The sequence below is a fragment of the Puntigrus tetrazona genome, chromosome 3, assembly GCF_018831695.1.
Source record: "Puntigrus tetrazona isolate hp1 chromosome 3, ASM1883169v1, whole genome shotgun sequence".
Classification (NCBI taxonomy): Eukaryota; Metazoa; Chordata; class Actinopteri; order Cypriniformes; family Cyprinidae; genus Puntigrus; species Puntigrus tetrazona.
In genome coordinates this window covers 4,986,404-5,014,020 of record NC_056701.1, presented here as the reverse complement: position 1 = coordinate 5,014,020, position 27,617 = coordinate 4,986,404, and the positions used below count along the sequence as shown (strand labels likewise).

The following is a 27,617-nucleotide window of genomic DNA, read 5'->3' as shown; positions in this document are numbered from 1 at the left end:
GGCGTAAAATATTTCATTTACATTTTGTTTTTCTCTGTAAAATGACAAAAAAATTATTTGTTTGATTTAAAAAAAAATTGTGAATATAACTTTATTTCAATCGGAAACTAGTATTTTTGATTGAAATGAATGTTTTCTAATTATTTCCATTTGTAATTATAATAATACCATACATTTTTAATGACTTTTTGATTAAATGTATAAATGATAGATTTATAAATTATTGATTAAAAAGGAATTCCAATTGAATTATCAAGCATAGCGCTAATTCTGGTAGGTCACGTTAGCGAAGTTCACGTCAGCTGGCTCTTAGCTGATCCACACGGCACCCATATAGTCCTTCAGTATTATCAGCAAATATAAAATATATCTGTAATACATTTATATTGGTTCCCGTTTTGTTTAGCCGAAGGGGGTTATGGCTGTTCTTCACCAATCCAATCTGTATGCAAATTTTCTTTGACAGTAGACTTCCTAATATATATTATTATATAGTAATATTATTATTATATTAATTATTTAGCAAGCAATTAGTCTTTTTGGGAATAAAATGACTGAAATTATATAAAAAAAATTGAAGTAATGCAAGTTTTCATTCAAATTAAATAAATAAAAAAATATCAATTGCCTGAAAAGTATTCTTTTAGATGTAAAATGACAAATTATGTAGAAAAAAATATCGATTGGGATATTAATGAAAGCATCCATCGTGAATATTGATTTTTCAAAACATTAATTGGCATGTAAATTGGTCATTATAGTGTGAAATAAATTTTTTTATATAAATAATCAACTGAAAAAGCCACAATTTCCATATTGAATCTACAATGTTTTTTTTAATGCTTTAAACTATTTAATTGGCATCAATCAACAGAGGAAAAAAAAACATTAGGCAAAAGGCTTGGGAACCTGTGTGTGTTATTCCTGTAAGTTCATGGCGGATTTGATTTGTACTTGTGAGTTGAATTTGTGACTTTGTGTATCTGTCAAGGGCCTTTCTGCTGGTTGGATGGTGAATGTGTGTGTTGTGTGAGAGAAGGCATTGTATATGGCGTTTTTTTTGACAGGTCAAGGTTTGTTTGGCGGCCAGCTTGTTAGCGTGGCGAGACTGGAAGGTCACGGGTGCGTTTGATTGGCTGCCAGTCTGCCTGAGCGTCGGGACTGGCACTAGAACCAGAGAAATAACACACAACCCATGATTTTACAACACACACGCAAACACACACACGTATACACACAGGCTAATGTCTAAGATCATGGGAACTGTCAGCTGCAGCTCTGGAGGTGTGTGTTTAGCAGCGATTTTCAGCACCTTACAGAGATGCATGTTATGTGTATGTATATACATTAGTGCTGTCAAAAGAGTAATCACGATTAATTGCATCAAAAAAAAAAGTTTTTGTTGACATAATAAATATAAACAATACACACATGTATTATGTATGTACAAGTACACACATACAGTATATAGTTTTAAAATATTTACTTATATTTGTATATTTTATATTTAAATATATTTAAAATATAAACATAGCAATTTAATTATTTGTGTGTGTGTGTGTGTGTGTGTGTGTGTGTGTGTGTGTATATATACAATTATAATTTTTATTTATTTATTTTTTGACGGCACTAATGCATATTTTATAAAAGGAATGTTAAAATATATTATTAAATAATAATAATATTAAAATTCATATTAAAACCTTTTTGTTTGCAGTACACAATCATGTTGTCTTTACAGTTTGTTGAGCTCTCCCATGCAGATTAACTCCACACAGATACCATATGAAGTGATTTACCGTGCGGTTTGTTTGTTTAAAACTAAATTAATTCTCCGTGATCTTGTGTAAACATCACACTTTGTTGGATTGCACAACACTCATTTTTTTGCAGCAGACAGTGTTGCTTTTAAGTTTGCCGGTCCTTGCACCAAGACGTTTTGTACCGAAATTTCTCCATTTTTCTGTAATTTGTAATTTTTTCTTTCTTAGACATCTGAGAGTAACGTTTTTGCCGTTTAACTCTTTCAGGGCAGCAGATATTTGTTCAAACGTGACGTTAGCATAATTAGCAGATTAGCGGCTTCCTCTTTAACGTCTTTAATGGGGTTTTTAAATCGCCGCTTAGGATAATTGTTTCCCCCCCAAAAAAGCAGCCGCGGGATTTGATGGTAAACTCCTTTTCCTTTCCTTCCCGACTCCTGACATGTTTGGCCGTGTTTCTGGGTCACTGGGTGAGCCTTCGCCTTTCTGCCAAGCTCGGGACAGCTGAAGCTAGCAGCCCCTCAGCCTCAGTTTGACATTTATAGGATCAGCACGACACATTAATGCGGCGTTATATACGAGAAGACCGAACCATCGCATACTTGTAACTTTCATTTCCCTCATCATTCTCACATCGCGCTTCCCGCCTGTCCTCCCGCCTTTGGCACCAGCGTTCGGACCCGCCACTGGAACAGAAGCGCTTGTGTTCGACTTTTTCCCTCGGCGTTCGAAAACTCGAGTGAAAGCCTCTGATTTGGTTCCCCAGGTGAAGTTTAAGAGTGTTTGCATGTCAGAGCCCGTACACAGCTAGCATTTACGTTTATTTACTCATTTGCATTTGGTTTGTGAAGACGTGTCGTCCTGTTCGGTTGGCGTTAGTAATGCGGTCGCTCGAGTACATCGAAATTTGAATACGCGTTCACATAAACCAGACGAGTTATTAAACTATATGTGTTTACTCTATGATGCGTTTTGCTCAAATGTTTGTGTAGTATGGATTTTTTTATTGGCTTGTCGTCTGTAAACCGATCAACTTTGTTGACTTGTAGGAACTTGTGTAGTGGACATAAACCCATCGTTTCAAACAAATGTCAGCAAAATCATCTGGAAATGAAGAGATTTCTGTTCATTCTTGCTTTTATGCGGCTAAACGTTTTCTCACCGATGTTTGAATTGCAGAATGTGATCTCTTTTCAGCATTTTGTTGTGGATTTGAAGACATTTTATCATTTTTTAAAATGCTTTTGGAAAAATGAGTAGCGGAGGACCAGTAGTTTTTTTTTTTTTGTAGTTTAAGTGCTGATATCTATTAAGCAGAGTGACCCATGGTTGAGATAATACTTGTATTTGTAATACTTGTTTTGTCGTTGTTAAAGTAAGTGGGATGTACTTAAACATTAACGTTATTAAAGTTATAGAACATTTTTTACAAATGTATATATAAATGTTGAGATTTTCAAGAGAAACGAAGGAATTTAACACTAAAATGAAACACATTAGTCAGTTTATATATTATCTTTCAAAGGTTTGTGGTCATTAAGATTTTACTATATATTTTTTAAATAGCAAGATTCAAGATTGATCGTAAATGACAGTAATGTTATATTATGGAAAAAACAATTCAAATGTGGTTTTAATAAATATATAAATAAATAAATAAATAAATATATATATATATATATATATATATATATATATATATATATATATATAAATATATATATATATATATATATATATATATATATTTAATATATATATATATATATATATATATATATATATATATATTTATATATATATATATATATATATATATATATATATATAATATATATATATATATATATATATATATATCTTTTAGCATTGATGATGTTTCTTGGGCATCAAATCAGCATATTATATTAATTTTTGAAGCATCATGTGACAAGGCTGGAGTAATGATGCTGAAAATTCAGCTTTGCATGACAGGAATAAAGTGCATCTTAAAATACAGTCTATTCAAGTAGCAAACTGTTTATTTTAGATTTATAATAATATTTAACAATATTACTGCTTTGCTATATCAATAAATGTAGCCTTGGTGAGCATAAGAGACATGGAAAATTCTACTGAGCCCAAATGTTTCTGTGGTAGTGTATGTATTGATATCACTAGCAGTTTTTTTTTCCTTGAAAACATTACTGTAAAACCTGAGAGAAATAATGTCAAAATCCTGACATCTGTGCTTTGACACTGTACTCTTTCCTCTGAGATTCGGTGATATGAAAATGACAGACAGACAGACTGACACGAGTAATTACGGGATCTGCTGTCGTGGCATCTTTTTTTTTCCCACTTCCAGCTGCATAGAGACCCTTCCCGGCCCTGTCCCGACCCCTGTCCCACTCTTTCCTGCACTCCACTGCTTCAAAGCAAAGCTCGCACCCTGGACCTGTCGACACTGCAAAAAAAACCCACCGTTCTTAAGCAGCGTTTCACCTTGTTTTCCAGTATAGTTTTATTAACATCCTTAAAACAAGATGCATTCACTTGAGTCAAAATCATATTTATTTATGCTTAACATATATTTTTAACTTTCTTAATAAAGCAGTTTGACACTGGGGTACGAAAAATACATTCAAGCGCAAGTTAATTTTTCTACCTCACTGGCAAATATTTCCGCTGGAAAACGAGACAAAATACTGAATAATAATGATTTTTTTTTTTTTGCAGTGTGATTGGCTTCTCTATACTTCACAGCAAAAAAAAAACTAGCGGTGTCATATCTCTAGATTCAAAAGATCGCTTTTAGTAAACTTGTCCTATTGTAGAAGCTGAGATGGATAAGATCTTTTTTTTTTTTTTTTAGATGAAGATCAAGAAGCAAAAACCCTGTTTGATTAAATCCACATCTCTGTTCTGCCATTTTGTTGATCCCATTTTTACCAGGACTCTCGTCGCCTGGTTCTCTTAAGAAGTCGGGGAAATTCGATTTCAGCGCTCTGTCCGGCCATACGAGGTCTGCACGCATGCCGTTCACCCATCACCCGCTGCCCATGCTGGCAGGTGTAAGACCAGGTGAGAGTTCAGAGCCCCCCCACCCCACCTCCCACATCCCTCCCCCTCCTGTCCTGCTCCCTCACGCCCCCTGCTGGGGTCGGATGTGGTGACGTTCGGGGAGAGGCGAGCTCGTGTTTACGCCACGGTCGGGTCGGGTGAAGGCGATCGCCGTTCGACCCCCCCACCCCTCACCCTCTTTCTCCTCTGTACCGAGGCTGATTTGTCTTTTTTTGTCTGTCTGTCTGTCAATGTGATTGGTTGGTGATTGGTCTCTCCATTTCTCGACTTCATTCTCCCGCCGCTAGAGGCGTCGTTCCACCGACCAGATGCACGTGATGTTGTTTAAAATTGCTGCGCAGCTCTGATCAAAGCACATACCCACTCTCCTTTAACGCAAGACTCACAGGATCAGAGGACTGCGTTTTCAAAGATGTTCTGAAGTATTTTATCATGTATTATCAATTAAGATGGAAGAGAAGGAAAAAAAAAAAGATAAATGTACATCACAAATCTTGTCATCAAATCAGTGGCGTTTCTACATGTACTTCTTTTGTAGATGGTCTTTTTTGCAGATGGGTTTGTAGATGAATACACACTAGATGACCCATTATTAATGATTTGTTTTCAGAGAGATATTTAAAACTAACAAAACTATGATAACCAGCCCCACTGACAGACAAACAGATAGATGGATGGATGAATGGATGACAGACAATGCTAGATGGATGGATGGATGGATGGATGAATGGAAAGAAGGATAGACATACAAGTAGATAGATAGAAGACAGATGGATGGATGGATGGATGGATAGATAGATAGATAGATAGAAGACGGATAGATTGAAAGATAGATAGATGGATAGATAGATAAATGGATATATATACAGATAGATAGATGGATGGATAGAGAGGCAAACAGATAGATTGGCATATTGACAGATAGATAGATAGATGAATAGATAGTAGATAGTGTATTGAGATGAACTGCTGGTGTTATGTGAAGGCTCTTGTGTGTGTGTGTGTGTGTGTGTGTGTGTGTGTGTGTGTGTGGAGGTTGTGTTTGAGCTGTTGTTGTGGAGTCACTCCTGGTGGGAGGGGGTCTTTGGTGGCGGTAGTTTGCGGTGCCATTTGCCTCCTCCTTGAAGCCTTGGCTCCATCCCATTCCCTAATGGGATTAAAGGGTGGATGATGAAAGCGCGAAAGAAACGGAGGAAGAGGAGGGAATAGCGGTCTGCGTGGCAGAGAGGGTGAAAAGCAGGGCTTTGGCTGGGAGCGTCTGGGTTACAGGGAGGCTCTGGAAGTTGGCAGACTGTCCCGGGCAGCTGGGGGCCCTGCTTGGCTGGAGGAGACAAGACCCCTCACCCCTCCACTCGCTGGTCGGGAGATGAGCGCAGTGTTATTCTTCATGCAAATAAGAGCGTGTCATGACTTATCAAGAACTACTGCAGTTCATTCACGTTGTGCTGATTACAAAAATGTGTCAACATTGCATTCCTGGTGGCACATATTTTAGATTCCCGTGTCGATGTTTTATTTGTTTATCTGTGATTTCTTTCAGTTTCCTACAGTTCTATTAACAAAGAAGCAGGTTGTCTAAAGTACAAAATCTGAAACTCTTTTTCAAGTTGAAGCAATCAGTCTATCTTTCACATTTGTGATTGATTGGCATATATACGTGTTTGGAGTCTCCGTTGGAAATTTGTAGTAAAAATGATCATTTGTAATTAAATAATATAATAAAATAACAAGAATTAAGATGCTTTTTCACTCTGAGAGTATGTTGGTGTCTGTCCGAACAATTTTGAGTTTGTCAAGAGAGTGTGACAATGAAAGAGAAATGTGTAATAGGCTTTATAATGCACAGCAATCTGTAATTTATGAATTTATATATTGTTTATGAATAGTTTTTCTAAATGGGGTTTTTGCAGTACTTCCTGCCAAGGGGGGTTTTGGTTCAGCTCCGTACAGCTTTATCTCTAATCTTTGTAAACACACACACACACACACACACACAGTTTTCCTGAATTGATTTCCATCACTTCCATCTCACGTCACCCACTGTATCCTTGTGTGTCAGTCTCGCTCATTGCTGAAATACTTCTAGCACTTACTCTGACACAAAACGTGTTACTGACCTCTCTCTCTCTCTGTGTATCTGTCTGTCAGCAGGAAGTCCCCGTGCCTCAGCTTCCTCCCTGCACTTCCCCTCACCCTCCATCATCCAGCAGTCCAGCCCGTACTTCACCCATCCCACCATCCGATACCACCACCACCCGGGACAGGACCCGCTCAAGGAGTTTGTGCAGTTTGTGTGCGCCGACGGATCGGGACAGGCTAGTGGTCAGGTAAGAGGAAGTGACCTCATACCGAGAGTGACGATCTGACACTGGGGTCAGTTGATTGCTGCTGTACATGTAACTCGCTCTGCTGTATGTATTGCAAAAATGCTTGATGTTCTATGCGGATTTTCAAAGTCTGGTTTATAGGGAATACTGGAAATGGTATCTTATCATACTACTATGTATGCGTTTGAAACGAATAATGCAGTATGCAACAGAGAACTACATCCCACAATGCAGTGCTTTCGGAAGCTTTGCACTACTGCTCCATTTAGAATGTAGACATGGTCACGTTCTACTGTATTAAACATAATCATTGCTTATTGCATATTGATTTACTGATTTGGAAATATGGAGTATATGCTCTGCAGAATGCAGCTGTTTAAAGATGAGAAGTTAAGAATAAAAAGAATCACCTTCATGAAAGAAACCTCAAAAAACTATTTACCTCAGTCAAGCAAAATCTCTAGCCACAAGTATGAAATTAATTTATATTTGTGAAGCTAATATTATCAAGCGTTTAAAGAAAAACTGGGGTTATGTCATATTTAGCACACATTTGAATTATTAACATTCAATTCACTTTTATTGTTTTATATATATATATATATATATATATATATATATATATATATATATATATATATATATATATATACACCTGAAGCCAAATCCTAACCACTGGGAAAACTAAAATCTTTTCATTTTAAAATTAGATTATTTAACGATTCCTAAAAACCTTTTATTTAGTTCGATGCGCAGCTAACATTATCAAAGGTTTTACTTTTGTTTGCATTTCTTCCGACGCGAAACAAGCTCCTCCTGTCTCTTCCGATGCAAACAAATGTGTGCGTTCCTTGTCTCTGAGGCCGACTGATCGGTCACTGTTATGTATCTTGTGCTTGTCTAGCCGATCTTGAGTTAATCTCTCCTTCTCTGTCCACTTCCATGATTAAAAACTCATCTGCGCAACAGCTGACGACCTCAGTGCGTTTCGGCGTAGCGTGCATCCCCTCCTCAGTTCTGCTTGTGCCATTGTTTTTTAGCGCCGTGAACGTGGCTTGGTTTTTCGCGCCCTGGTTTTTTGATTTCATATCATTCCATGGACCAAAACTCACCTCACCATTCGTGCGTCCATTTCTTCTTCTACTACTTCTTTTCTTCTTCTTCATCTTCTGCCTAAAGTCCTTCATTTTTATTTTTTCCAGCTCCTCCACTGCTCCTGTCTGTGCCTGTGGTGAAGTCAACACACAAACAAACACGAACACCCCCCTCATAAACAAAAGCAAACAGACATTCATCCTTTTGGTTGTTTCCCTCTCAACACTCTCCACTACCAGCCACCCCCATTCCTTATTTTTTCGGAGTTAGCCTGCGTTGTTTTTTCCATTTGCGGGGTGTCGGGCGTGTCCGTACTCCTCACCCTGTTTGTGTCGTCTGCAGCCGAACGGAAGCGGCCAGAGCAAAATGCCGGGCTCCTTCTTGCTGCCTCCACCCCCCCCTGTGGCGCGTCCAGTGCCCCTCCCAATGCCAGACTCTAAATCCAGCAGCACGCCCCCCGATGGCGGACTCACCTCACCCACATCTCCGTGTAAGTGACCCGACCCGCCCCATTCCACCAAACCCCTTGAAGACCCCCCATCGCCTAGACACAGCTGGACCGCTTTGTGCCATCTAGTTTGTCTTGAAGTTAACATGACATGCCCGTTAGTCGTAATTTTCGCCAACCGGTGGGTCAGAACTACTCTACTAGTACTAAATTTTTTCGTATTTTTATTCCAAAATCCTAGTCATTTTTTTTTTTTTTTTTTTTTGAAGGTTTCACATCCATTAAAATGTCGCTGAAGTGTGGAGGGACGTGGTACTGGGGGTTGGGGGAATGAGATGGGAGGAAAAAAAAAAAAAAAAATGGTGTTTTTGCGTCGAACGGCGAAACTTTTTTCGTTCTTCGGAAAAAACTTGCATTTGTTCACAAAACGTTTTCGTTTGCCACAAGAAAGCTTGCAGCCACTTAGAAAGCGTCCGCATTCCCTCGCAAAACGGTTTGCTTTTTCCTGAGAAACATTTTGTTCGCTCGCACAAATTTTTGCGAGATGATAATGCAAACTTTTTGTAAGCGAACGCAACATTTCTCGGGGGATCATAGTACTTTTGCAAGATATCGCAAAAGTTTCGTAAGCGAATGCAAAGTTATTCGGGGGACTAATACATTCGCGAGTGAACGCAGAATTACTCGGAAACGCAATACTTCTGCAATAGAACACAATGCTTTTCTTAAGTTGTAACGCCAACGTTTTTCAAGCGAACGCAAAGTTTCTTGGGGGAACGCGATATTATCAACGATATGATACTTTTTTTAAAAGAATACAGAATAAGTCCACGGAGCGTTCGGTATTACCTTCACAAAGGATTGCATACGTTTTTAAAGACTTTACATAAGTTTAGCAAGTTAATGCTTTATGCTGTAAAGTTTTCTGGGGGAACGCGGTACTTTTTAAAAAGGGAACGCAAAAAAGATTTGCAAGTGAACGCTAAGGCAAATCATTTGCGATTAGTGCGTAATGTTTTTTGAGGAACACAATACTTTTGCAAGAGAACTTTTGCTTTCAATTCAATTTTTAGGGAGAATGCAAGTGAACGAAATATCGTGGGGGAATGCAAGACATTTGTAAGAGTTAATTTTGCGAGTTAACATTCTCTTGGGGGAAAACAATACGTTTGCGATAAATTTCATGGGGGTTTCTTAAAGAAAAAATGCATTTAGTGGAAACTAAATTTATTTGGACAATTCTTTTACAAGCGAATGCCAAGTACCTAGTAAGAATGCAAAGGTTTTGCAAATGCAGAATCCTCGAAAAACATTTTTTCCTCCCATGTCATTGTTTTTTCCATGACCATGTCCTCTCGGGGGCTCTGTATTGAAGGGTGCAAATTTAGGGCAGTTAAAGTAGACTCCAAAATACTTCAAACTGTTTTCAAAATGCCACTATTATTGTACGGTTCGCTTGACCTCATTATTTTGGTGGCAGCCCTGGCGCTAAAATCAAAACAAGACGGAGGAATTTGTAACTACCAAAACTGAAGAGACCAGCTTAGACCCTCTTGAACTTGTGTTCCGGTCCAGGTTGGTTTGCGCTGGTCAAACTGCATTGTAGCCGTGACGTGAAAGGGCCTTTACGCTCCCGAATGCAACATCCAGAAACCCATACTTTGTAATTTTTACGTTGCTTTCATTTGAGTTTGTTTTGGTTACGTTCACATTGCTGGTTAGCTTTTGGCCTGTGGAAATGTGATAGTTGAGCTCCAGTGCTGGTCTAAAGGTCAGTTCGTCAGTACATGATCCAAATTTGGGCCGTTCTGAAAGGAGGTGGCGTATCGGTGGATAATCAGACATACCGTAAAATATTCACTCACCACAGACGGGGCACTGGACGGAGCACTTTTCCTCCTTTCTATCATGTTTCTTATTTTTGTTTTTCGTTCCTTTTCATTGGGTTTTCTTTCATTGTTTCAATAGTTTTTTATGTTGTTTGTGTGTGTCTTTTTATGTGTTTATATGTTGCTGATTCTCCAGAAGCACTTAACAAACCTGATCACGAATTAATAGAGAGGGTTTTTTTGTTGCAGCGTTGCGTATTAGAGGTAATGTATTATGGGTTGTAACCCTAAAATACAAATCAAATGGCCTGAAAACCCTTTAGCCATAAAAGAAAATACACATGGGCTCTTGGAATTGTTTTTATATAATGGCCATAACAACAACAACATGGCACAAACAGTCGGTAAATAATTAATACCAATGAACAGATTTACTCTGCCGGATAACTTTTGTGTTTTATGGTTCTGAATCCCCGGTCTAAGGTTTATAGAAACTATAAATTCCGTTAATATAGAATTCATTTGCATTAAATTAGAATTCAGTTTTGTTTTGCGATTACAGCTTATTATATATTAGTGTTCATGTATTAAAAGATACAATTCAATTCTACACTCATATAGAATTTGTTTGCAATGTAGAATTCAGTCCTGCAATCACAGGAGTTCCTATATTGGCATTTATATTTGATATAATGAAATTAACATAAAATGACGGTAAAATTAATTCTGTAATAATAAGTTTCTATATTAGTGTTTATATATGTGTAATAAAACATTCTGTATTAATAAAAATCGTTTGTAAATCATAGAATATAAAGGTTTAAATCTTTCCATTGATATTTTACACATTCTATATGACATAGAACCCAATTCTATATTAAGTTATCAGCGGTAAAGTAGAATTTCATGAACAAAGCAGCTTATCTTTGTCGCCTTTTTGAATGTTTGCCGATGAAAACCGTAGAACAAATACAGCTCTTTGTGTTTGATTTCTCCATGTTTTTGCACACACACACACACACACACACACACACACACACACACACTGATTTATGCTAGATCTCTATATTTGATGAACAGTTACACCACGGAGTCTAACCAAACAAAAACTGCCCTAAATTTGATAATGACTTCAAACCGATCTGCAGATTCAAACACCTTTTCAACCTACTGATCTCCAACCGTGTGAACCGAGAACAATCAAACACAGCGCATCTTTAATCATAAACTCTTACATAAATTTCATTAGTTTGTTTGCCAACAAGTCAATTCAGCACAGGCTGTGCATTTCATGAAATTCGCACGGTGTATCTTTTCGGAATCAAATAGATCGCATTGACTAAAACTTATTTTAATGACTGAACGATTGCACATGGTGATTTAAATAAATACATTTATATATATATATGTATATATATATATTTTCTGTCTCTCTTCCTCTTTCTCTCCCTCAGCATACTCCACGCCAGGCTCCACAGCTCCCAACAGGTTTGTCAGCATCGGATCACGGGACAACAACTTTCTGAACATACCCCAGCAGACGCAGGTGATTCTCACTCCGTCATACTCCAAAGTGTTTAAAAGCATGAATCTTAGCGCGTTAGCCGGCTCCTGCTCTCCTGGTTTCCCATGATGCTCTCTGCTCCTGGGTGCCGGGCCCATCTGGAGCGGGTCTGTGATAACTGGAGCCGATCGGCGTGGTGTAGTTGATTTGAGCGTTGCGAATGTACAGCCACCGCACCGCACCTCCTCCATCACCCGGTCCACTTTAGTCATTAATGTGTAAAGCACACCCGCCCCGGGCCGGCTCCCTGCTCCTCAACACATGGTGACCATCTGAAGCCGCTAGCTCACCCGCTCTCACCTCCTCCCTCTGCTGGTCGGCCTCTCTGGATTTCACCCTTTATTTTCCACCACCTTTAACTCATTTCTCGACTCGCTATCACCCTCTGCTGGTCTTCTCCCCCGTCGCGACTCTTTGGCGGTGGCTTGGCTTTGTCTGATTTCGCACATTTTCCAGTTTGTTCACCCTAAATTTTAGAAGGTCCCGTCAGAGGTAAACTGCTTGAGTGTGCAAATTAGCAGCGAGTTACTTTATTTGCTCGTTTATTATGCATTGAGAAATGCTTTAGTTGTAATACAGGCATTGATAAAAGAGTACGGCATGTTACTATTACACTAAAACAGTGCACTTTTTATTTTTATTTGTATTGTGCATTGAGAAAGTACTTTAATAATTTGAATTGATCAACAAAAGCAAGATATACTGTTGTTATAATTATTTCACACCAACAGTAAAGTATTTTTATTTGTTACTGTTGCATTAAATGCATTAATTTTAATTTAATATACACATTAATCCAAATATAATTGATTAATTTATGATTTTTAGTTATTTTCCTTCAGTGTAATCCGTTAATAAAAGCAAGAAGCAGTGAGAAATAATTGTTTATTTGTTTTAGAAATTGTGCATTATTAATTGTGCTTCAGCTTCATTTCATTTCAAAACATTTCACAAGGCTGTAACTCGCACTTAAGCATTCACGTGCCCCCAAAAGATATTTAATACTTCGATTATACTTTAAAATGTTATTGTGTTAGGTAACAAAAATATCAAAGCAAAAATACTTTCCAAAATAAATATTGCACAAAAATGACTTTTAGGTTTTTGGTCATAATTTAACAGACCTAGCCGCCAATAAAGGTCGCACTTGCTGTTTGCGAAATTGATTATTTAGGTTTTTTTAGCTAGTTATTTTATACTATTTCAAACTGTGCAGCGAGTAGGTGAACTAATAATTGTAAAAACACCAGTTTTGCCAGAAGACACAAAGCAAAAATGATGCCAATGATGAGAAAATATCCTGTAAATACTTATTTCAGAAGAAAACGTTTAGAAAAGACACTAATAATCTAATCCAATAGGCACGAAGCAAAAAAAAGTGTTTGAATAATTATGAATATTTTTACTTGTAAATGTGCGACGAGAAAATGCATTAATAATTGTGAAAGTCACCAAAACACCATTTTTTTGTTGTCAAGAGACGCTTTTCATTTTGAAAAAGCGCACTGATAACAAAGTGCACACTGCGCGAAAATGACATTAGTGAAGATCCTGCAGAGTTTTAGCTCTAATGGTCATCTAATGTAGGCACATAGAAACAGTTTAAGGGCGTCTTTAAAGTGTATGAAGCTGCGTGTCCGCACGGAGAGCCTCTTTCAGCTCCGAGAAAAGAAGTGCGGAAATGTGAGACAGCAACGGAGAAAAGAGAGGCAAAGTTGAAGCACGGCCCCTAAACTGAAAAGTCACGTCCCAACTGTCTGGTTGCCCACAGCAACGAGACATGATGTCACAGGCAGTTGAAGTTGAACTTGAGGGTGGGGGGGGGCAGAGCTGGTCACTGCCAAGGATTACGGGGGGAAGATGGGAGGAGTACAGCTTACAGGGGAAGAGTTACTTGGCCCGAGTGGCTGTTGGGCTGGAGCCCGGGGCGGGACGGGGTGTTTGCGTGACCTGCAAGAGTCAACCAGAACAAAAGTTACCCGCCGCCCCTCCTGACGGAGCCTCTCATCCAAAGTGCTTCCAGGATTTGACTTCCAGAGAGTTTTGTAAAACCAATCAGGAGTAACAATCCCGCTCCGGTCTGAAAGAGCGGTCGCACATCAAACGCTCCGGCCCGCTTCACTTTACCACTCAATACATAGCCCAACAAACGGCTGTTGTGCAGGTACTTTAGCCTGTGAAAGCATTCAGTTGTACAAAATGTGAAGAATTGGTGTAGTGTATTATAAATGTTATTTTCTATTTAAAATATCGTTCGTCTAGCAGTCTGCAAACTATTAAGAATGTTACGTAAAATAATTAGTGCTGTCAAATTAATTGCATCCGAAAAATTTTTTTGTTTACATATATTATATATATATATATATATATATATATATATATATATATATATATATATACAAACATTGTATATAATTGGAAAGTATTTAGATATTTACAATTTAAACATAGCATTTTTCTAATATACATGTGTATTATTTATATATAATACTGTGTGTGTGTGTGTATATATATATATATATATATATATATATATATATAATATATATACACACACACAGTATTTACAAATCTTATTTTGTTTGTGAATAATCAAAAAATATTGTGCAAGTAATTATGATTCTCATCATTTTGAATTTAGTTAAAATATACATACAAGTTATTATAAAGATACATATACCGCATATACTACATGTGCAATTAAAATTACAATTATTTTATTTTTGTAACATTATTTTATGTATAATTTATTATATCAAATTCAGTTTACAGTGTCATATTAAAGCAAACTGGCTTATATAATGTATTACTTTTGTGGATATTTTTACATAAAATGGTGTAGTATTTCTAAATGCACTTATTAATATTATTCATTAATGAACCAATTGTTCTTTTTTCTACTATAATAGGAATATTAAGAGCATGTTTTTCTAATACGTCGGCTCAGTTAATAGCCGTGTGGTTTATAGAGGTTTTACTGTGTGTTTATCAGCTGGGCTGCTGTACTGACGACCACAATCTGTTTAGAATAAACAGTGAAACGTGCAGAGATGGGTCTTCGGCTCGCTTAAATGACTTTCTTATTTAAAAGCATCAGCTTGACAAAGACGTGAAGTGTTTTTATTGGGAAACACTCTTTAGTTCCAGCGTGACGTGAAGGACCCATAAACTTGGTCGGCGTTATCAGCGCGATGTCTGAACTTTACGAGCTGAGCTCCTGAGATGCATTAACGGAGCGTCTGCTGCTGCTGATAAAGTCAGTGTGATGGTATGTGGAGATGCGTCAGAGCTCCCCCGAGGGAGGACTGCTGCTTCACTTCAGGTCAGGCTGTGTCGTAAAGGCCCATGTGGTGAGCAGGTCAGCTTCGGGAGCTCCGAGAGTCCAGCCTGACCTCTAGTGCTCACAGCAGAAACGGCAGCGTCTCTTCACCTTCTGCAGACACGCGCATCTTGAAGTTTCAGGAATATTGCTTAAAAATAATATACAACTGTTGACACTGTTGCAAATGTTTAAGCTTATAATAGCAGTGCATACTGAAACATGCACTGTTGCTTTAAGATGATAAAGTTAGTGTGAAATGTAATATAGTGCGTACAATAAAACACCATTTAATAAATTCAGTCATTTAAATTTACAGTATTACATTTATGAAAAAGTAAACGGATTATTAAATTATAACAACAATGACAATTAAGTATTTTTTTTATTTAGTTTATTAAATTGTAAAAATTAATTATAGGTCTGTGACAATAAAATACATTTCACGTAAAATTTGTGTTATATTTTAATTAACTTTTTTCAAATTATAGCTTTGTGTAAATACATTTCACTAAATAAATTAAACATATTTTATTTAATGTATACTAATAAAAAAAATTAATTATAGGGTGACAATACTTTTCACTTAATCAGTTTAAGGAAATTAAAAAGGTTGTTTATGTTTCTAAATAAACGCAACATATATCCTTCAATTATGAAGATATAAAATACATTTACTAACTTAATATTAATAAAATATTTAGATTTGACTAAATGTTGAAACATTAAATCATCATAAGTGTGAAATGTATTTGAATTTAAAAGTTTGTTCTGTTGTTGTTAACGAGTGTTAGCCCCAAGTTATTTAATTTTAAATATTTTTTAAAGTTACTTTTTTTGAAGAGCAGTGGAATAATGTAAAATGCCTTTGACTGGATTTTTTTTCCTTCTTTAAAAATTGTTAAAACAAATATCGATATCAGATAATTGTGTGTGTGTGTGTGTGTGTATATATATATATATATATATATATATATATATATATATATATATATATATATATATATATATATATATATAATTTATTATTATTTATTTATTTTTTTCAGTGTATAATACAGTTTAATAGCTCAGTACTCTTTTTGTTTTTATATTAAATTAAGTTTAAAGTTTCATTTACTATCCTTTTCAACTATCAGTCGACTATTCAGATGTCAGCCAGTGTGGTCCAACCAAGTTATCAGTATTGGTACTATTCTTTAATAATAATAAAAAAAATTTGTTTCTATATTTTAACACTAACAGCGCCTTCCTCCATTGTGTTTTTACAGTCATGGTTCCTTTGACGAGGTCCTGCCTGCAACCTGTCGACACAATTTGGAAGTTTTATGACAAAAAAAAAAAAAAATCCTCTTTGAAAATCCCCTCCGACCCCAAACGCGCCCTAAAAACGTGAGCAGCATACGATTGGGAAACGTTCGACCCTGTACTTGCCAACCGCCAGACGCCCTTCAAGCCCGCTCCTCCACCTCCGACAAAGACTTTGAGATCACGGCAGGAGGTGAGGGACCGACAGCATCTCGCAAGAACCGTCACCAGACCAACGGCAACAACCCGACGAACACAGACAGAAAACGTTACTAGGAACAAGGAAGTAGTGTACAATGGCTGGGATTATCAACCGTTTCAGTGGTGAGGATTCAGACACAAAAAAAAAAAAACGCAAGAGTTTGACCAATTAAACCCATGGGTTTTCTTTTTAAAACACTTAAGCGTGCTGATGTTCAGCGCACAGGCAACACTAAATAATAAGAGCCCCAGACGTTTCTATTTTACCTGATTAGCATGCAGTAGAAACGTCTCTTTTTTCCCTTTCGCGGTCAATTACTAAACTAACTACGAGCAGCAGAAGTATTGCACTACAGTAATGAGAAGAACACTAGTTTGACGTGCACTATTGAAAATGGGATCGACGGCGGACATTATTTGCACATTTTAAAAGCGGAGAAAAACCAACCTGGCACACAAAAAGCTACCCCGGAGACCTGTTCTCGTAATACAGGACTGAATTTTGAAAAATTAGTCGCCAAGTGCCAACTAGACAGCACCAGATTTTTTTATTAATACTCCTATAGGATGAATGAGGCCAACCGACACACACTTAAGGTGCGGTCGCATTCACCGCCTTTGAATTGAATCAAGTGAAGAAAAATCCAGGTCAGACGGACTCAAGAGTGACAGTTTTGTCAAGTTTTTCCAAATCGGTACAAATTTGCTTCTTCTGTTGAACGCAGTTGTTTTAAAAAAGGTGATAGCCAAACAGGTAATGGCACCCATCGGCTCGCATTGTATTTTTGTAAGTCGATGGCTGCCATCAGGTTTTTGGTGAATTATCTCTTTAAAATGACTAGCCTGTAAATTTTCACGGATCATTTTTGCAGTATTTTTTTAATTTTACAAAATAATCGTTCATTCTCGGTAACGTAGTGAAGCACAAAACGCCGCTGGTGTTTTCACAGTTCATTGGTCAACACAAATTAGTTTGACAATCTTGAATCTTCCGAAACTCGTATTCGAAATAACAATTTCCCTCGCAAAATTTCGCTAAATGTGACCACACCTTTGCAGCCGCGTGACCGAGTTACGATTTTTAAATAGTTTGTAAAATAAAAAAATGGCATTCTTTTTATTAATTTCAAACTAATTTCACTCTTTGTTCGAAAACTAAAGCCATAACTTTGTTTTAAATGGTAAAACTTTTAATTAGTAGCATAAAACTAATTTAATAAAAAAAACATTTTTTTTTTTACTAGCCCAAGCTAGTCGTTCCGTTATTTATTTCATCATAGTAGCGAGGCATAATAAAAGTCCCTGAATCATTACGACTAATAAAACCGGCCCGCGAGCCACGCCCACTTCTGCGTTTCGTTTACGTACCTGTTTACACTCCCAGAAGTCTGTGCTCCAAGAACACGTGACCTCGCTGCGGAGCAAAAGAATGTGTGACATATCATAGCCGTGCTCAGAGGGAGGTGGGCGGCTCGGGCCGCTTTTATTAGCATTTCACCGCTCGTTTAATTCGGTGACGTTTCGGCATCGGCTGTCCGCACACACACACACACACACACACACACACACGCACGCACGCACGCGCTCTCCTCCGCAGATTGACTACAAAGGGAAGCCTTTACAGTAGGGCGATCTTCATCCGCTGATAAAGTTTTGTTTTTCGACGCAGCTGTAATCGGTAACCTCACAAAATAACTGGACTGCCTGACCATGTATCTCACTGCAGGGAAGCATTGTTGCCGGACGGCGGCCGTGTCATCGCTTTGGTAGAAAACTAACACGAGAATCGTGATGGCAATGGTCTTTTCTTTTCTAATCAAAGGAAGTGCCTCTGTATTCCCATTATGCAATTTGTTAAACATGAATTCAGGTTATTTTCTTGCATATAAGCTATAGAGGAGCGTGAAATTTTTATGAGAAGAAGAAAAAAAAAAAAAAAAAGCAAGCGTCAGCTCACTAGTTACAAACATCTTTATATATACAGGATATATCCATATATATTTATATATACATTTTTTTTTTTACTTATTTGCCTAATAAGCTCAGTGGCAGTCTAGTTATTTTTTGAAGTATGGCATGATCACAAATCAGATATCCGTTCAGAAGTACCGGTCCCGAAAAAAACCCAGTTCTGCACTTAATAATTAGAGCGAAAAAAAAAATAATAATAATAATCAACTGGCGGAAATCAGATTTCCGCGAAATACGTATCGATAGCGTAGTTAAAAAAAAAAAAAAGAAAAAAAAAAAAGAAAATGCACGGCTTTTGATTTCTTTTGTGTTTGGACAGGAAGTATTTGTTATTGCAAAATAAAGTGTGTTGATTGAGCCATGTGCAATGCCTTGGGTAGAAACTGTGTTTGTCTCATTGTTAGGGTGTACAGGAAAGCGTAGAGGTGAAATCCTTTTATTATAGTAAAGTCCTCGCCGTCCGGGACTCTAAACTACAGGACAGACAGAGAGAGAGAGAGAGAACACGCTCTTTGTAAGTTTTGGGAATTCATTTTGTAATCTTTCCTTTTTCTGCTTTTTTTTTTTTTTTTTTTTTTTAAATGTTCATTTGTAATAATTTGTTCTCAAAACTTAGGAGGGCTGAAGAAGCAGTTTTTTGCGACGCGTCAGAATATATCACTAAATAAAACAGGTGCTTTTTATGGATCAAAGTACACTCGATCTCTATTATACGTAAGAAGACGAAAAATAAGTGTTATCAAGACAAATTTTAGAAGAAAAAAAACGTTCAGTGCTCTTTCCTTTTTGTATTCACTGAAGGGGGGAGGGGGTTCATCGTGGTCAAGGTTGTGACAAAAGGCATTTTTCCTCCAACCTTTTCTCCGAAGCGATCAAAGAATGTCGGCCGGTGACGTCCTAAGAGGTTTTACGACTTTTATCGAGATAAAATGCGGGATTTTTTTCCGGCGTTTTTGACTTCATGCTATGCATTCCAGTTTTCTAGGACTTCCATGCTTTGGATCGCCCGAACCGCCGTAGTCCTTAACAAGCGTCCCATCTGAAATTCGCTGGCTTTTTGTACATAGAAAATGTTCAATTGGTATGAAAGGTATGACAAGATCTTCCCTGTTTACGGGAGAGGCTTTAATGCAGCTCGAATAAACTAAAAAAAGCCCGTGGTGAGCTAAAAATTGGAGTGAGATGGGAGGTGTGACGTGAATTTATCTTTTATAACTTTTAAACTTGCGAATCTCAAAAAAGACGTTTTTCTACAGAGCCCCACACGTGACTCTAGGAATTAAGGATTTTAGTTTCATCGATTTATTCCCTCGCTTTAGTTAAATTGTGGTTGCAAATTAAAAAACTTCACGATAATCAAAGATATTAGTACAAAGTGGCCACAATTGACACAAACAAGGAAACGAGTTAGTACATTTCTACGAATAATTTTGCAAACAGAAGCTGCAACGAAGGAACTATGTGGCTACGATTTACAAAAGTTATGAAACGTATTAGCGCACCGTGTCCGTGATTTATTACAATATGTCAGAACAAATCGGCACAACGTGGTTACGATTTACGAAAAACAAAGACGTTTAAGTCATAAAAAATGTATTTTATTTTTCCAAATCATTTGTGAGGCTCTGTATATTTCAGAAAAATATTACAAATTTTGGGGTGAAATGCAATTCTTTTCGCGAGCAGATTTCCCCCAAACAAAGTCAGCGACCAATCAGAAAGAGAGTTGAGCTGGAACCCCTCCCCCCGGATCAGCAGCGCCCTCTACTGGCCCCTGTGTAAATGACTCTAAATATTTGTTTTGTGATCTAGTGTTAGACTCAGAGCATCATAAAGGTTGTCCCTAAAAAGTGCCTTTTGTTCACAGACACCATCTTGTAATCCTGAGTGCCCATCTCAAAAAAAAGAAAAAAAAAAAAAAAAAACCTAAACAAAAAAAAATAAATCCCCTCGTTCAAACTTCTGTATTTCTCCTTCCGCGACTTCTTCAAAGCAGTATATATAGTACTAAAGGAAATCGGTGTGACTTAGTTCCTCTTTTTATTGTTGAATAATTAAGAAAACTGTAAAAAACAGAAAAATGACAAAAAAAAAAACTTTCTGTCTTGCTTTTCCTTCCTCTGTAATCTTGTCTTCTGCCTCTTTTGGACACTGGAGTAGTCTATAGTTGCATAACCATCACCCTTTTCCCTGTGCCCCTTTTCTCTGAACGGAGGGGTTTTAAAATAAAAAAAAAATACATAAAAAGAATAAAAAACGAAAAGTACGAAAAAAAAATGTTGTCTGAGCAGAATGCAGTTAGCTCACATGTTATTCTTGTCTGTACGCTTCACGTTGTATTCATACCGATCTCTTCAGCTTCTCCATTGAACAGTTAATGTACGTGAACAAGTTACGCCGGTGAGCTCTGGTGGGCCGTCCGACAGACGGGCGCCTCGGCTGGACGACCGAGGCCGAGCGCTGGAGGTAGAATAGGCGAGTTTTTGAGCTATTTATTTCTTTTTTTTGTTACCAAATTCGTTTGATTTGCTACGATCTGTCTGTATTGATATTGCATTGAGAATCCGTATCGATGACGCACCTTTTGAATGGTTGTACGTGACCAGATATTTAATTTAAAACTAAAAAAAAAAAAAAAAAAAAAAATTGAGACGAAGCACCTTAAAAACAAAACGGAGCGGTTTCAGCCCAGGGAAAGCGACACAGTCTTTCGAGCCCAGCGTTACGAGCCGAACTCATACCAAAGTGACGCGCGGCGCCAAAAAAAAAAACCCGAGCGAAACTGAAATTCTGCGTAAACTCACCAGCAAAAGCCGACAACTCGCTTCCTTCCCTCAAACAAAATATGCAATTGTTTCACTTTCCCGAGTCCGTGAAGCCGGCGTCTGCGCTGGCTGTGATTTTCTTAATATCTGTAATAAGCGAAAGCCATAGCGACGGACACGTGTTTGGCACTCTGGTTGTCCCTCCCTGGTACTGACCGTCCATTTTCTTTCTTTCGTATATTTACTTTTGTACTCTCTTTGTTGAGCGGTGGGCATTCGGATGCGTTTAGAGTAGCGTGAACCCCCGGCGGCTCCGGTCTCGTCCGAACTCCTCGAGCGGCGCCCTTCTCAGTCCACACGCCTTCCAGAGCTCATGGTGAAATGCATGTGTTGATTACAATTTCTTTTCCATAATAAGAAAAACAAGTAAGAGCAGCACCTTTAACTGATTGAATAAAAGGATGTTCTTGACTGTAACGTTCGAGTCGGTGTGGTTATTTTCAGCTTTTTTTTTAGCCCCCAGGGGCCCCTCGGGGCGACTTGAAATTATTTAAACAAGTGTCAAAGGAAATGAAAACGTATTCAACCTTTAGGCCGTCCGAGGTGCAGGCGAGATCTCTCTGTACGAGAGCAGTACGTTACGGATCTTCTGCAGTGAATGGGTGCCGTCGGAATGAGAGTCCAAACAGCTGATTAAACCTTATCAGTAATCCATGAGTGTTGGATTTCGTGGTGAGAGGTCAACAGGAGATGCACTTTTTCAAACATTTACGTATTATGGACATCTTAGTGATGGACAAACATGCAGCTTGTCGCTTCAAAAGATGTTATCTGATGGACTGGAGTGGCGGGGATGACTTTTTTTATCATTTGTTTGGACTCTCATTCTGACGGCACCCATTCACTGCAGAGGATAAGCAAGTGATTTCACTAAATGTCACTGATTCTGATGGAAAAAACAACTTTCAGCGCATTTGTGTTGCAGCAGACATTTATTTGATGCACCTTTGTCACGTTTAATTAAATTAACAATATTATTATTAATTATTTACTGCATATTTAATGCATTTTCCCGAGTGAAGGGACTGGGTTTGGATGACAAGCATCTGATAAAAATGTTTATTTTTTTTTATTAGTATTAAAAGAGACAGTATTAAAGTACATCGTTTAGTTCGTTATATTGATCAGCACCGTAGAAATAAAACAAAAATAGCTTTTAAGGAACAATTAGGAACCATTAAGACTTGTGCGTCGAAAGCTAAATTAAAAGTCTATTATTCAAGGGCACCTTTTGTAAACATTTTCTCCAAAAGGTCTTTGCATTTCTTAAATATTTCTAATAAAATAGAACATTTCAATCTATTTACATCGGATCGTTTTAAAATGACAACATCTCATTCGCGGTCCAAAAACTGCATGTAATTAGCATCCTCTGCTATTACGGAAATTGAGCAGAGTCCGTTCAACGCACAGACGTCTCAAACCGACACTCACATGTGATAAACGTTTTTGTGATCGCATCCCTCCCAGTCGATGAGCTCCGAGCGATGAAACCAGAGGGAGATCTCCCGCTCCGCCCCCTCCACTGAATCGGATGCGTGGATGACATTTCTGAATGGATTCAACAGTGAGGAAAGTCATTGCACTGGTGATGCTCACCAGAGCTTTAGTGCTCCATTTACATGCAGCTTACTGAGTGTGCACTATGTAGTGTGCAGCAGGCGCGCGTGTGAATACCTGCTGATGTGAACGCTGAAGTCTCCTCTAATAGTTCCCGGAGCGGCTTCGGCGGGGTCCGTGTCTCCCACCAGTTTACGTGATGACCTCACTACATTATGCCCCTCCCACACCTGTAAACAACCAATGAGGAGCGCGCATATCAATGACAATGTGACACATGCAATGATCATGCTAGAAACATGCAATCATTTAGCATTTTTAGTCAAAATTTTGTGTGTAAAATGTACTTTTTTTGCATTGCGGTGAACTAACAACCCAAAGTGTGACGCGTGGCGGTGTATCAAATTATCTTTCCTGTGATTTATAACATTGCCGTTTGATTGGTCCTCACCATGGCGACTATGGGGCCTGAGGTCATGTAGTAGAGCAGGCTGGAGTAGAAGGGTTTCCTCTGCAGTGAGACGTAATGCTGAGCTAAAAGCTTGTCAGAAGCCTGAAAAACACACAGAGGTCTGTAGAAACGCGTCCCGTTCAGTCACGAGCGTCACCTGAGCGGATCACTCACCTGCAGCATCTTCAGGCCGACCAATCGGAATCCTCGCTGCTCGAAGCGCTTTATGATCTCGCCGATCAGACGCCTCTGAACGCCGTCGGGCTTCACGGCTACCAGAGTCCGTTCTCCGACGCCGGAAAAATCTAAAGCGGGTCAAAGACGGAGCGATAGTTTTCATGCAACTTAAACACAAAAATAATTATATTAAAATAATGCACTACTTTTGGAATTTTAGATCATTTATATAAAATGTAAAAAATATAGATACAAAAAAATTACACACATATACATATATATATATATATATATATATATATATATACACACACACATATATATATAAATATACATATATAAAAAATAGATAAAATGCTATATATATATATATATATAAATATACATACACATATACATATATATATATATATATATACATATATATATATATACACATACATATATATATATGTTAAATGTACAATAACAAAGCATTTAATTTTAAAGTTTAATTTTTACATTTAAAGTTTATATCTTGCTTTTGATTTTTTTTTATGCAATGATAAGCCATCATCAGAACATACACATTTTTAATGCTCTTTTTGGCCACTGTACTTTAATAACCACAGAGGTTTTATATTTTGTACAATATAAAATGTATTCAATAAATAGAACAAAATACAGCTTAAAAATACATTGCGGAAAGAAACTGAAAAACAGAAAAAGGTTTAAACATTTAATATTCATCCAATTCCATACATAGATGCATACACACAGATATGTATATGCTCTCATTTAGTTTTTTAGAATTAATTGCAGAAACGGTGTGCTACTTCATCTAATATCACTGGGTGAATGTGTCCCATGACCATCTCTTCTAACGGTCTGAATGTAAGAGAAACGATTCTTCAATCGTGACAGACACGCGGTCGCTTTCTTAAAGCTTGATCGAATTAAATTGGTTGCACACATGTGCTCTGGATGTGACCTCGACACGCTGCCAATACACAGGCCTTCAGGCGGAGCGGTCACACACTCTCTGAGCAGGCTGAGGTCCTGAAGAGCTGATCTCTGGGTGTCCCAAAATTGTACAATTGGCCAGAAGAAAAAGTAACGTAGCAGTACTATGTACAGAATAAGGAACCACTCATACTACTGTAACTTTTATGCTCTCTGTGGAGAACATGCTTGTGTCTTTTAGTTGTGTTCTGGGGCATGTCTCTGCGATTTTGACCCGTGCAACTAAATGTATTAAGAAAGACAATAACTTGCACAAGCTCCCGTCTAACCTAATACAGCCAGCGCTCGCCCACGTGAACACAATTAACCAATCACAGATCACGGCAGAACAGAGCGCAGCTCGTGGAGTATTAGTGAAGCACAGCGTGCCTGCTTTATATGGCAGAAACATTAAATTATCCTCTAAATTAAAAATGTCATTTTTGTAATAGCTACAATATATATGGGAAAAAAAAAAAAAAAAACAAAAAAATATAAATATATATATATATATATATATATACACACACAAACATAACATAACTGGTAAAAGGTCTATGAAAACTATACAATAAAGTTTAGTGTAGCATTACTGTTGGAGCTAAACATGTTTTACGAACGTTCTAACAATATTATGAAAAATTATTTAAATTATTTACTAAAAACTTAATTTTTTTCTGGTTTACATTAAAACCTTAAATTTATATTCTATATTATATGTTGCAAAAATGATCGGAATGTTACTTTTTAAAGTTCTAAGGATAAAAAAAGAAATAAATCTTAAGAAAAAAAATCATGAACGATGCATGTAATGTTTACTCGCTGATATTTTGAGAGCGATATTAAAGACCAGGCTACTTGGGGGAAAAAAACATTTGTTGCTAACTTTGAGAGAATCTTGTCAGAACTTTGGACGAAGATCTCAAAAACTTCACTCAAAAATGCTCTAAGAACATTTTGCTAATAAACTTTTTTTTTAAAAAAGTGTTAATGTTAATCTTGATTGTGCGATTCAACACAACGGCGTTCTAGTGTGCAGTTTTGCGAAAATATAGGAATGTTACTTTTAAACATTTTTCGAACACTTTTTTTGAAACGCTTTTCGAACGCCCAGCAGAAAACGTTCCATAAATAGTGACGTATTAAGAGCGTAATTAACGGACCAGATAACGCGGAAGGAACGTTCTGTTAACGTTACCGAAATAACGTTCGCTCTTATTCGAGGGAATTTTGCCAGAATGTTCGCCAAAGTTCTATCCGGGGCGGCGTTTTAAATTGTTAACTCTGAAGAACGAGCATTACCGTGATACTTCTATTCACTGCTGACCCAAACGGTCCCTTTTCGCGTTAAAAAAACCGGTTTATGTCCTGATCTGGGATGGAAACTTGAGAGAGAGAGAGAAAGAGAGAGAGAGAAGTGAGCAAACCTGAGTCACTGCTGAGGCTGCGCGCGAGTCCCAGTCCCAAAACGCGCGTGGAGCTCGCTCTGGCCGCTCGCGCGACGCGCACGCACAGCGCAAACCGCGCGGCCATCATTTTCATTTCCCAGGTCAGACGTGTCCGAAAACTTCACCGAGTGGCGCTTTCACCGCTCCAAAGCTTACGAGCGGCCCCCGACGCTTTTAACCCCCGGGACCGTTAGGCACGCGGGCGCGCGGTCGTTCACCTGACAGGTCAAAGTCACGCGTCCAATCATAGCGCGCTCAGACGAGGCGTGCGCGCGTGCGTCCGTCATGGGAAAAGAAGAAAAAAACGAAATTATAGCGATTACCGGTCATCACGTGCACAAACACAGCCTCTTAATTAACACCATTTCCTGTTTGGACAGGCATGAAAGATACGCACACGCCGCAAAACGAAGCGTTTAAGAAACTGAACGAACGCTTTGCTCTACGCATCAACTTTCTGTTACCTATAAAAATAGCCCGTGCACAGATTTTGTCGGATTGCGTTTGATCTGCATGGTATGTTTTAGCTATTTGCCCTAAAAGTTGGGTCGAAGGACGGACGCTTAAATCGATGGCTGGCGGAGAGACAAAACAATAAACGTTAATCTTTGCAGGAGAACAAACACACACTGAACGGACTACTTTTGATCATTTCAAACAGGCGCTTCCAGTCGCATTAAGTGGTCGCTGATAGCAGGAAGCGGCGTATAACTTTGGCCCTGATCACCGATAAACGTGCGACAAAACAAATAGGGCGAGATGCTATTATAAAGAGAATTTAATCTAAAACTGAACCCGCCTGGCATTTTCTTTCAGTAAACGTGAAGCCACCGTCAGTGAAGGCACGTGAATGTCCCTCATCCTCCACTAGAGGTCGAGCTGTGCGTCTTTTACAAGCAGCACGGTCTAAAATGCACTTTGTCGGTCAATTAATCGAACTTAAACGAATTCAATATTTAGGATTTAGGGATTTCGTGATGCATAACATTTAAACGATGCCAGGGTTTGTTTTGGAGTCAATCGTGTGAACTGAGACTGATTTTTTGGGAGGGAAAAAGGTAATTTGCAGATAAATAGGCTAGAAAAAAACCCCAAAGCAGTAGTTATTGCCTTAACCAGCTGATAGATTACATGGATAATTTATATATATATATATATATATATATATATATATATATATATATATATATATATATATATATATAATTATTTTTTTTTTTATTTTAATTTGTTGTTTTTTTTGCATTACACATTGATGCCAGTTTCAACATTTTTTACAGACAGAAT

The 27,617-nt window shown here is 37.8% G+C and overlaps 2 protein-coding genes across 15 annotated transcripts in view; one reads left to right on the top strand and one right to left on the bottom strand.

The window, feature by feature from the left end:
• Nucleotides 1–22,130, top strand: part of nfixb (nuclear factor I/Xb) — a 227,670-nt gene extending 205,540 nt beyond the window's left edge. For 6 of the 14 annotated variants that reach the window (XM_043235370.1, XM_043235374.1, XM_043235373.1 and 3 more), the window contains 5 exons: nt 4,698–4,826; nt 6,975–7,153; nt 8,591–8,738; nt 11,980–12,071; nt 16,680–22,130. In XM_043235370.1, coding sequence (XP_043091305.1) covers nt 4,698–4,826; nt 6,975–7,153; nt 8,591–8,738; nt 11,980–12,071; nt 16,680–16,694 — 563 coding nt within the window. In that variant the 3' untranslated portion in view covers nt 16,695–22,130. The remainder of the gene's footprint in view (nt 1–4,697; nt 4,827–6,974; nt 7,154–8,590; nt 8,739–11,979; nt 12,072–16,679) is intronic. The other 8 variants (XM_043235371.1, XM_043235383.1, XM_043235384.1 and 5 more) reach the window with 6 other exon arrangements.
• Nucleotides 22,131–22,626: 496 nt separating this feature from the next.
• Nucleotides 22,627–26,581, bottom strand: nme4 (NME/NM23 nucleoside diphosphate kinase 4). The gene is made up of 5 exons (XM_043235385.1): nt 26,310–26,581; nt 23,899–24,029; nt 23,725–23,826; nt 23,391–23,503; nt 22,627–23,264 (listed from the first exon to the last, which is right to left on the bottom strand). The coding sequence occupies exons 1-5, from the start codon at nt 26,422–26,424 to the stop codon at nt 23,144–23,146; spliced, it is 582 nt and encodes a 193-aa protein (XP_043091320.1). The 5' UTR covers nt 26,425–26,581; the 3' UTR covers nt 22,627–23,143.
• Nucleotides 26,582–27,617: the final 1,036 nt, after the last annotated feature.

Excerpts from the sequence above, each read along its gene's own strand:
- nme4 (XM_043235385.1), bottom strand. The coding sequence starts at position 26,424 with ATGAAAATGATGGCCGCGCGGTTTGCGCTGTGCGTGCGCGTCGCGCGA. Across the intron at positions 23,827-23,898 it reads TCGGCCTGAAGATGCTGCAG|GCTTCTGACAAGCTTTTAGC; the intron begins GTGAGTGATCCG and ends TGTGTTTTTCAG. Across the intron at positions 23,265-23,390 it reads TTCAGCGTTCACATCAGCAG|AAATGTCATCCACGCATCCG; the intron begins GTATTCACACGC and ends GAATCCATTCAG.